The sequence below is a fragment of the Salarias fasciatus genome, chromosome 13 (assembly GCF_902148845.1).
Source record: "Salarias fasciatus chromosome 13, fSalaFa1.1, whole genome shotgun sequence".
In the NCBI taxonomy this organism is placed as follows: Eukaryota; Metazoa; Chordata; class Actinopteri; order Blenniiformes; family Blenniidae; genus Salarias; species Salarias fasciatus.
Genome location: NC_043757.1, coordinates 740,664 through 750,040, shown reverse-complemented (window position 1 = coordinate 750,040; position 9,377 = coordinate 740,664). Strand labels below are relative to the sequence as shown.

At 54.9% G+C, this 9,377-nt stretch overlaps 1 protein-coding gene across 1 annotated transcript; it reads left to right on the top strand.

The window, feature by feature from the left end:
* The first annotated feature begins 2,412 nt into the window (after positions 1-2,412).
* Positions 2,413-8,839, top strand: LOC115399214 (nck-associated protein 1-like). The gene is made up of 9 exons (XM_030106488.1): positions 2,413-2,455; positions 2,567-2,809; positions 3,008-3,090; positions 4,123-4,203; positions 4,521-4,614; positions 4,700-4,816; positions 4,916-5,025; positions 5,132-5,221; positions 6,997-8,839. Exons 1-9 carry the CDS (start codon positions 2,413-2,415, stop codon positions 7,111-7,113), a joined length of 978 nt encoding a protein of 325 aa, XP_029962348.1. The 3' UTR covers positions 7,114-8,839.
* The last annotated feature ends 538 nt before the right edge of the window (positions 8,840-9,377 follow it).

Genomic DNA, 9,377 nt, shown 5'->3' with positions numbered 1-9,377 from the left:
TCCTGCTTTATCAGCTCGTCCAAACCCTAGAAATGGCATTAACATGGTCATAGTTTATTTCTGGCGCTAAGGAAAAGTCATTTTGTGTGAAATAAAAGATTTTCTGGGGCTAATTCTGAAACCCGGAAGAGAAAACGCTCCGTTTCACAGAATCCCGCCTCTCCCCCTGTGGACTTTGACTGACAGCTACTCCAACCAATCAGAGCTTCAAAACAAATACGCTAGCTAGCTTTAGCTCTTTAGCTCCAGCTTCTCCACACGCAAAGACACGTGAAAACGTCTTTTCCTGTTAGAAACTCACCAAGCGCAGACCCTCTAGACCCTCCAGACCCTCCAGACCCTTCAGACCCTTCAGACCCTCCAGACCCTCCAGACCCTCCAGACCCTTCAGACCCTCCAGACCCTCCAGACCCTTCAGACCCTCCAGACCCTCCAGACCCTCCAGACCCTCCAGACCCTCCAGACCCTCCGACCCCCAGACCCTCCAGACCCTCAGACCCTCCAGACCCCCAGACCTCCAGACCCTTCAGACCCTCCAGACCCTCCAGACCCTTCAAGACCCTCCAGACCCTTCAGACCCCCAGACCCTCCAGACCCTCCAGACCCTCCCGACCCTTCAGACCCTCCAGACCCGCCAGACCCTCCAGACCCTCCAGACCCTCTAGACCCTCCAGACCCTCTAGACCCTCCAGACCCTCCAGACCCTTCAGACCCTCAGACCTTCAACCCTTCAGACCCTCCAGAACCCTCCAGACCCTCCAGACCCTTCCAGACCCTCCAGACCCTCCAGACCCTTCCAGACCCTTCAGACCCTCCAGACCCTCCAGACCCTTCAGACCCTCCAGACCCTTCAGACCCTCCAGACCCTCCAGACCCTCCAGACCCTCTAGACCCTCCAGACCCTCCAGACCCTCCAGACCCTCCAGACCCTCCAGACCTCAGACCCTTCAGACCCTTCAGACCCTCCAGACCCTCCAGACCCTCCAGACCCTTCAGACCCTCCAGACCCTTCAGACCCTTCAGACCCTTCAGACCCTTCAGACCCTTCAGACCCTCCAGACCCTCCAGACCCTCCAGACCCTCCAGACCCTCCAGACCCTCCAGACCCTCCAGACCCTCCAGACCCTCCAGACTCTTGCTCTTGCTTGCTGCTCTGAGCAGCACAACAAGGAGGAAAGCTCAAACACACAGGCATGAAGGAAAAAAAAACGCTTAGTGGAGTTTTTGGTGAGAACATGACTATATAACAAGGTTAAAACATACAAACAGTGAATTTTGCCTGATACAGCCCCTTTAATATTTTCATATAGTCCAAAACATGCTCACCGTACTCGGTCTTGTAGCCATCAGCTAAATGTAGGGTCGGCTAGCTGCAGCACGGCAGGAAGTCACTGACTGTTGGACAGATTTCCATCTTGCCAGTTGCTACGGTAACGCTTGTTGCTGCCATAATGTTCTTTAAGTGTTTGTTGTTTCTGTGGAGTCCGCAGCAGTGCGGCAGTACCTCCTCCAGCCCAGCAGAGGGCGCAGTGTCGCTGTTAGCTGTGCAGTGCAGTGTGAAGCAGCAGCAGCAGAATGTGTGACTGATGAAGCTGTTGTTCATCAGACAGAAGCAGTTCCTCCGTCTGGACCGGGACTCGTTCTGAGGACAGAACACCAGCCGTTCTGGATCAGATCCTCCAGTTCCATGTTTCCCGTCGCGGCTCGCAGAAGGCTGCTCTGACCACGCGCTAGCATCCATGCTAACTCACACCGCCGCGGCTCGGCGGGCTCACCGCGGCGCCCCCCCCTGGCCGGGGGGTGAAGGAGCGGCCTCGCCGTCTCCTGAGCTCCTCTGACTCCGGAGAAACGAAGTGTCCGCCGTCTGCGACCCTTCCTCCGAGACATGTGGCGTAGACGCTGTCAGCGGCAGACGGGTGCAGACGGGCCGTGGCTGTAGGGTCAGGGATGGAAACACACCTGACCTCTGACCCCTGTGTTCAGGTATCCATCATAAGGTGGCGCCATCGCACCTCCAGCCGTGTCGCCATTAAAGCTCCAGAGTCGTCTCTGATGTCGCTGTTATGGTGCATAAAGAAACATTTACAATAAACCAACAACGCTTTGCCTGGGGGGGGCAAGAAGAGCCTGGGGGGGGCAAGAAGAGCGAGGAACAAGAAGAGCCCGTGGGGGGGGCAAGAAGAGCCCGTGGGGGGGGCAAGAAGAGCCTGGCGAGGGGCAAGAAGAGCCTGGCAGCCTGCCAGGCCTCTAAAGCACTGAGGGAAACCCTCACATCTCCCTCCACAGCGACTGTTTCTCCGTTTCCATGGAAACGATGCGTTTCCAGTGGCTCTGAGAGCCAATCGGAACGGCCTGCAGACCAGCTGCCGGGCTGCCTTCTCCCACGCTGATGATGTCATCAACGTGGGACGGATGGTGTCCCACGTTGATGACATCATGAGTGCGATGGAGCACAGTGAGGTAAACGATGCTGGGGGGGCGGGTCTCCTCTCAGGACGGAGGACGTCCCGCTGTGTCCACACACAGCTAGCGCACTAACGAGACCCGGGTCTGGGTTCACCCTGAACCCTGAACCGGGTCCAGAAGCCGGTCAAGCCCTCCCCCTGTCATGAGGAGCCATGTTCCACTGTGAAGCTGACGTGTGTGTGTGTGTGTGTGTGTGTGTGTGTGTGTGTGTGTGTGTGTGTGTGTGTGTGTGTGTGTGTCTCTCTGCAGAAGCTGGTGGTGGAGAACATGGAGGTCTTGACTCAGATGAGGACGAGCTTCGACAAACCAGAACACATGGCAGCTCTGTTCAAGAAGCTCACCTGTAATCACACACACACACACACACACACACTCTGAGACACACTCGGAGATGCACAAACTTAGAGACACACACTCTCCTGACCCCGGGATGAGGGACGGTTTCCAGCTTGAGTTCGTGTAAAGACAGAAAAAGACAAACTGTCAGATTCTGGAAATGTTGAAGGTGTGTGTGTGTGTGTGTGTGTGTGTGTGTCTCCAGCCGTGGACAGCGTCCTGAAGAGGATGACCATCATCGGAGTCATCCTGTCCTTCCGCTCTTTGGCTCAGGAAGCTCTGAGAGACGTAAGAAGCTTCGGCTGCTCGGGGTTCTGACCGTCACTCGGTTAAAGCTCGGGTTGGCGATCTGAATGAGGTCCATTTTTTTAAATAGTGGTTAAAATGATCTTTATGACCTGATGGGAAGCCATTCATCGCGTGTTTTTAAAGTAGTTTGGAAAATATCCGCTCTCTGCAGCAGCAGGAAAACAGGAAAAACAGCAGCCAGTAGTCTTGACGGGACACCTTTTTTTAAACCAATCAAATCCCTTCGCCGTTCGACCTGCCCCCTGCGCGTACCTCTCAATGGCGTGCACTGACCCTGATTCAGTGCGCGAGCCGCGAGCGCACTCTTGGGAAAAATCGAAGGAAGCGGAGCGGGCGCCGCGGCCCTGCGCGTTGTGTGCGGCGGTCAGACCGGTGATGGAGGCCGTCAAACTCTGTACGCGGCGAAAAGAAAAAGAAAAACTCCGGGCGCGGCGCTTCCGCGTCCAGTCCGTTCCCCCCGTAACAGCGGGAGCTCCTCCAATGGGGTGGGAGCTGGGCGGAGCTGGGCGGAGCCTCGGGGAGGCGCTACGTTCGAATACATGCTAGTTTTCCAAGATCGCCAACCCGAGCTTTAGCTCTCGCTTAACTTTAGCCGGGTTAACTGTAGCCGGGTTAACTGTAGCCCAGTTATTTTCAGTAACACTGTCTACTTCCTGGTTCCCATCAGCCACTGCTCCTTTCTGTTTTTGTTGCTTCGTCAAAAGATGTGAAGCAAAACAGGAAGTGAAAGGAAGGAGACGTTCTGAGAACTGCGGGGAACTGAGGGTGGAGTGAGGGCGGAGTCAGGGCGGAGTGAGGGTGGAGTGAGGGCGGAGTCAGGGCGGAGTGAGGGTGGGGTCAGGGTGGAGTCAGGGTGGAGTGAGGGCGGAGTCAGGGCGGAGTCCTGATCACAGCAGTCAGTCCTCCATGTTTCCACTCGGTTCAGAACAGATGCAGGTCTGTCAGGTGACCTCTGGGCCTGCTGTGCAGTAGTTGACCTCTGACCCCTGGATGACCTTGTCTCCTGTCCAGGTCCTGTCTTGTCACATTCCCTTCCTGGTCAGCTCGGTGGAGGATTTCAAAGACCACATTCCTCGAGAGACGGACATGAAGGTAGAGCAGCCTCACCCCCCCCCCCCCCCCCCACTAACCCCCCTCCCGCCCCCCACTAACCCTCCCTCACTCTGCCCCTCACTCTGCCCCCCCTCACTCTGTCCCCCCTCACTCTGCCCCCCCTCACTCTGCCCCCCCCTCTCTGCCCCCCCTCACTCTGCCCCCCCTCACTCTGCCCCCCTCACTCTGCCCCCCTCACTCTGCCCCCCCTCACTCTGCCCCCCCTCACTCTGCCCCCCCTCACTCTGCCCCCCCTCTCTGCCCCCCTCCTCTGCCCCCCTCACTCTGCCCCCCCTCACTCTGCCCCCCTCCTCCAGGTGGCCATGAACGTGTACGAGCTGTCCTCAGCAGCAGGGCTGCCCTGTGAGATCGACCCGGCCCTGGTGGTGGCGCTGTCCTCCCAGAAGAGTGGTGAGAGAGAGAGAGAGAGAGAGTGTGTGTGAGAGAGGGAGAGAGACCTCATGACCTTGTGACCTGTCCCTGTCCCTGTCCTCAGACAACATCAGTCCAGAGGAGGAGTATAAGATCGCCTGTCTCCTCATGGTCTTCGTCGCCGTCTCTCTGCCCACTCTGGCCAGCAACGTCATGTCCCAGTACAGCCCGGCCATCGAAGGTCAGGACCGAGGGACGCCTGTCCCCCAGCTGCCTGTCCCCCTGCACCCTGTCCTCTGTGTGCCCCCGGTGACCCCGGTGTGTGTGCTGCCCCCTGCAGGTCACTGTAACAACATCCACTGTTTGGCCAAAGCCATCAACCAGATCGCTGCAGCGCTCTTCACCATCCACAAGGGGAGCATCGAGGACCGGCTCAAGGAGTTCCTGGCTGTAAGAGCAAACCACTGCTGCACTGCGCCGCACGTCAGCCAGGAGTCTCACTGTGTGTGTGTGTGTGTGTGTGTGTGTGTGTGTGTGCGTGTGTGTGTGTGTGTAGCTGGCCTCCTCCAGTCTGCTGAAGATCGGTCAGGAAACTGATAAGATGACGACCAGGAACAGAGAGTCAGTCTACCTGCTGCTGGACATGGTGAGAACACACACACACACACACACACACTCTATTGATCAATCAATCAATTTTATTTCTGTATAGCCCAGTATCACAACAGCAGCTGCCTCAGAGGCTTCAAGATGTTACGTTGGTTGGTAAAAATAAAAACAGTGAATAAGCATCATGGTAATATGTCAGATTCACAGTAACGAGACAAAACGAAGCAACCACCGCCTTAGACCCTCACATCCGGCAAGAACACACTCCAGAAACCCAGTGGGAGAAGAAGAGATCTTGGGGAGAACCACAGTATGGAGGGATCCCTCTCCCAGGGACGGACAGCTTTGGCAACAGCTAGCATGAGACAATCAGAAGTAAAGCCTAGGACAATGTTGAGGACAGTCCGTTGGACGGTCCAGCACAAGAACCACGGATCCCAGCAGTAGAACCAAAGCCAGTCCGCGGGCAGGACCGACAGGAGTGTCCTCCCGGTCCGGACGGAGCTTGTTCGTAGGCCCTCGTAATAGTGGAGTCAGCAACTGAAACTGGAGAAGACTCCCCCTCGAAGGGGGGGACAGCAGGGGAAAAGCAATGAAGGGACTAAAGGGAAGAACATTCAGACATTAGAGGACAGGGCTCAGTGCACCGTACTTCCCACAGCATTCTAGCTCCTGGGGCAGCTTTGTGGATAGTTTAGTATTTAAACTAGTATTTAGTTAGTATAGTTGAGATAGTTTAGTTTAGTTTAGTTTAGTTTAGTTTAGAGTCCCTAGCTGACCTGATCATAGGCTGCATCGAAGAGAAACGTCTTGAGCCTCACCTTAAATGTGGAGACTGTGTCTGCCTCTTTGACACCACTTGGAAGCTGGTTCCATAAAAACGGTGCCTGATAGCTAAAGGCTCTTCCACCTAGTGTCCATTTAGAGACTCTAGGAGTCACCAGTAACCCTGCATTTTGAGAGCGGAGTGCTCTGATTGGTTGATAAGGCGTTGAAGCATCTTGGAGATAGGTCGGAGCCATCCCATTTAGGATTTTGTGAGTCTGGAGAAGGATTTTAAATCTAACTCTAAACTCGACAGGAAGCCAGTGAAGAGATTTTAGAACGGGAGTAATGTGTTCACGTCTTCTAGTTCCAGTTAATAATCTGGCGGCTGCATTTTGAACCAACTGAAAGTTTTTTAATGCACTTTTGGGCAGGCTGCAAGAAGGGAGTTGCAGTAGTCCAGTCTAGTAGAAACAAATGCATGGATGAGTTTTTCTGCATCGCTTCTAGGTAGAATGTTTCTTATTTTAGCTATGTTGCGCAAGTGGAAATATGCTGTTTTCCAAGACAGGTTGATGTGTGCTTTAAAGGAGATATCCTGATCAAATAATTGATCTGGGTGATCAGCTGATCATATGGAACCAAGTGGAGTCTAATCTTCGGCCTTTTGAGAAAGGAACAGGAGAGCACAACCTGGCGTCACGCTAGCAGCCTCATGCTAACGTAGCCTCATGCTAACGTAGCCTCATGCTAGCGTAGCCCCGTGCTAGCGTAGCCTCGTGCTAGTGTAGCCCCATGCTAGTGTAGCCTCATGCTAATGTGCCCATCACGCTAATGTAGCCTCTTGCTAACATAGCCTCATGCTAATGTAGCCTCATGCTAACATAGTGTCACGCTAGTGTAGCCCTATGCTAGTGTAGCCTCATGCTAATGTACCCATAATACTCACGTAGCCTCACGCTAGTTTAGCCTCATGTTAGCATAGCCTCATGCTAATGTAGCCTCACACTAGCGCAGCCCCATGCTAACGTAGCGTGTGCGTCTCAGATCGTGCAGGAGTCCCCGTTCCTCACCATGGACCTGCTGGAGTCCTGCTTCCCCTACGTGCTGCTGAGGAACGCCTACCATGCCGTCTACAAACAGAGCATCAGCGCCAGCGCGTAGACCGCCAGGGGCCGCCAGGGACCGCCAGGGGCCGCCAGGGGCCGCCAGGGACCACCAAGGACTGCTACCACACACTACAACACACACTACAACACACTATAACACACACTACAACACACTATAACACACACTACAACACACTATAACACACACTATAACACACTACAACACACACTACAACACACACTACAGCACAAGCTAACACTCCTTTCCTCCACAACAAAACGTAGCAATCTGACGCTAAGGACACACACACACACACACACACACACACACACACACACACACACACACACACACACCAGCTGGGCGGGGTTGGGGGATCATTGTACCTTTTCCATGCCGTTCTTGGGGACGTATAACAGAAGAGACGTATAAAGAAATAGTAAATCTATATTTAGCGGCACTAACGTTGTTTTCCTGGACGCCGCTGACGACTCCAGGCTTTTATTTTGGGAATGCAGATGATTCTGATGTGATGTGGGTTTGAGTTTTCCTCTTGCGGACAATTCCTGTGTTGAAAGATTGCTCATCCGTGTCGGTTTATACACACACACACACACACACACACACACACACACACAACTCTCTCTCTCTCTCTCTCTCTCTCTCTCTCTCTCTCTCTCTCTCTCTCTCTCTCTCTCTCTCTCTCTCTCTCTCTCTCTCTCTCTCTCTCTCTCTCTCTCTCTCTCTCCATGGTGAAAGGCTCGGCCGGCCGCTGTGGAATCCCGTCTTTTTTCTTCTAGCTAGCGTAACATGAGCTCTGTGGGTGAAGCTGTAACGTCTGTATTCTGCTTGGTGTGAAACAACTCGTCTGTTTTTAATGTTCTTTTCTTATTTTTCTGACGATTTGCCAAATGAAAGAAAAACCAGGTCCTGGTTCGGGGTGCGCCAGGGGGCGGGGTTAGGGGCGGGGTTTGGGTCGTGCAGGATGCTTTAGGGTGTCGAGGGGTGGAGAACGGATGGTCCCACAGTAAGGAGGAGGACCGGGACCGGCCCCAGTTCCAGTCCCAGCTCTGGCCCCCCTCTGGCCCCCCCAGGGCCGGGGGCCAGCTGGTCTCCCAGCCGCTGCTCCAGATCCGGTTCTGTCCTGCTGGAAGCTCCCTGAAGCTGGAGGTGTTCGATTCCCAACCTGGACAGGAAGTGAGTTTCACGGTGCAGTTCGGAGGACTTGAGTCCCGCTGACTTCCTGAAACCAGCCGTAGACCCCCCTGCAGCGGTGAGAACCGAGGTCAGCCCAGTTATCCACAACAGGAAGTTCTCCTCGCTGCTTTTCTCTAAATGTGAACCGAGAGCTGCTGTTCTTTAACAGTTAGCTTCAAACTAGCCGGTTAGCGTGAGATTAGCCGGTTAGCTTGAGGCTAGCCGGTTAGCATGCTAACTGTTCCAGGAAGAGGCCGTGCCAGTCAGGTCTCGGCTCAAGCGAGGTTCCATCCTGGACCTCGGAGGTTCTGACGGGAGGAAAATGAATCAGAATCTGGAACGACTGGAACCGTGCATCAGGAATCCCCCCACCGCTGGACAGTCCCCCTCCCCCATTAGCCTCCATGCTAACATGCTAACAGACCGCTACACTGGAAGCGGTTGGGACCTGGACCCGGACCGGACCGGGCCGGTCTGGACTGGTTCTGCCGGTTGATGCCGACGCCTGTTTTCTTTCTAACTTCCTGTTTGTGTTCTGGTTCCACCGTGTAACTTAATAACAATAAAGTCGACTTTAGGACTGTGTGAGACCTTCAATCTGGGGGGACCAAGGGGACCGTCCATCCATCCATCCATCCATTTTCTACCGCTTATCCGGGGCCGGGTCGCGGGGGCAGCAGTCTCAGCAGGGATGCCCAGACTTCCCTGTCCCCAGACTCTTCCTCCAGCTCCTCTGGGAGGATCCCAAGGCGTTCCCAGGCCAACCGAGAGACATAGTCTCTCCAGCGTGTCCTGGGTCTTCCCCGGGGTCTCCTCCCAGTGGGACATGCCCGGAACACCTCCCTAGGGAGGCGTCCAGGAGGCATCCTAAACAGATGTCCGAGCCACCTCAGCTGGTTCCTCTCGATGTGGAGGAGTAGCGGCTCTACTCCGAGCTCCTCCCTGGTGACTGAGCTCCTCACCCTATCTCTAAGGGAGCGCCCAGCCACCCTACGGAGGAAGCTCATTTCGGCCGCTTGTATCCGGGATCTTGTCCTTTCGGTCATGACCCAAAGCTCATGACCATAGGTGAGGGTGGGAACGTAGATTGACCGGTAAATCGAGAGCTTCGCCTTTCGGCT

What these genes read in the sequence shown, in the direction of transcription:
- LOC115399214 (XM_030106488.1), top strand. Translation starts at nt 2,413, where the DNA reads ATGGTGTCCCACGTTGATGACATCATGAGTGCGATGGAGCACA. An exon ending in GCTGTCCTCCCAGAAGAGTG is followed by an intron (nt 4,615 to 4,699) that starts GTGAGAGAGAGA and finishes CCCTGTCCTCAG; the next exon opens with ACAACATCAGTCCAGAGGAG. An exon ending in GGCTCAAGGAGTTCCTGGCT is followed by an intron (nt 5,026 to 5,131) that starts GTAAGAGCAAAC and finishes GTGTGTGTGTAG; the next exon opens with CTGGCCTCCTCCAGTCTGCT.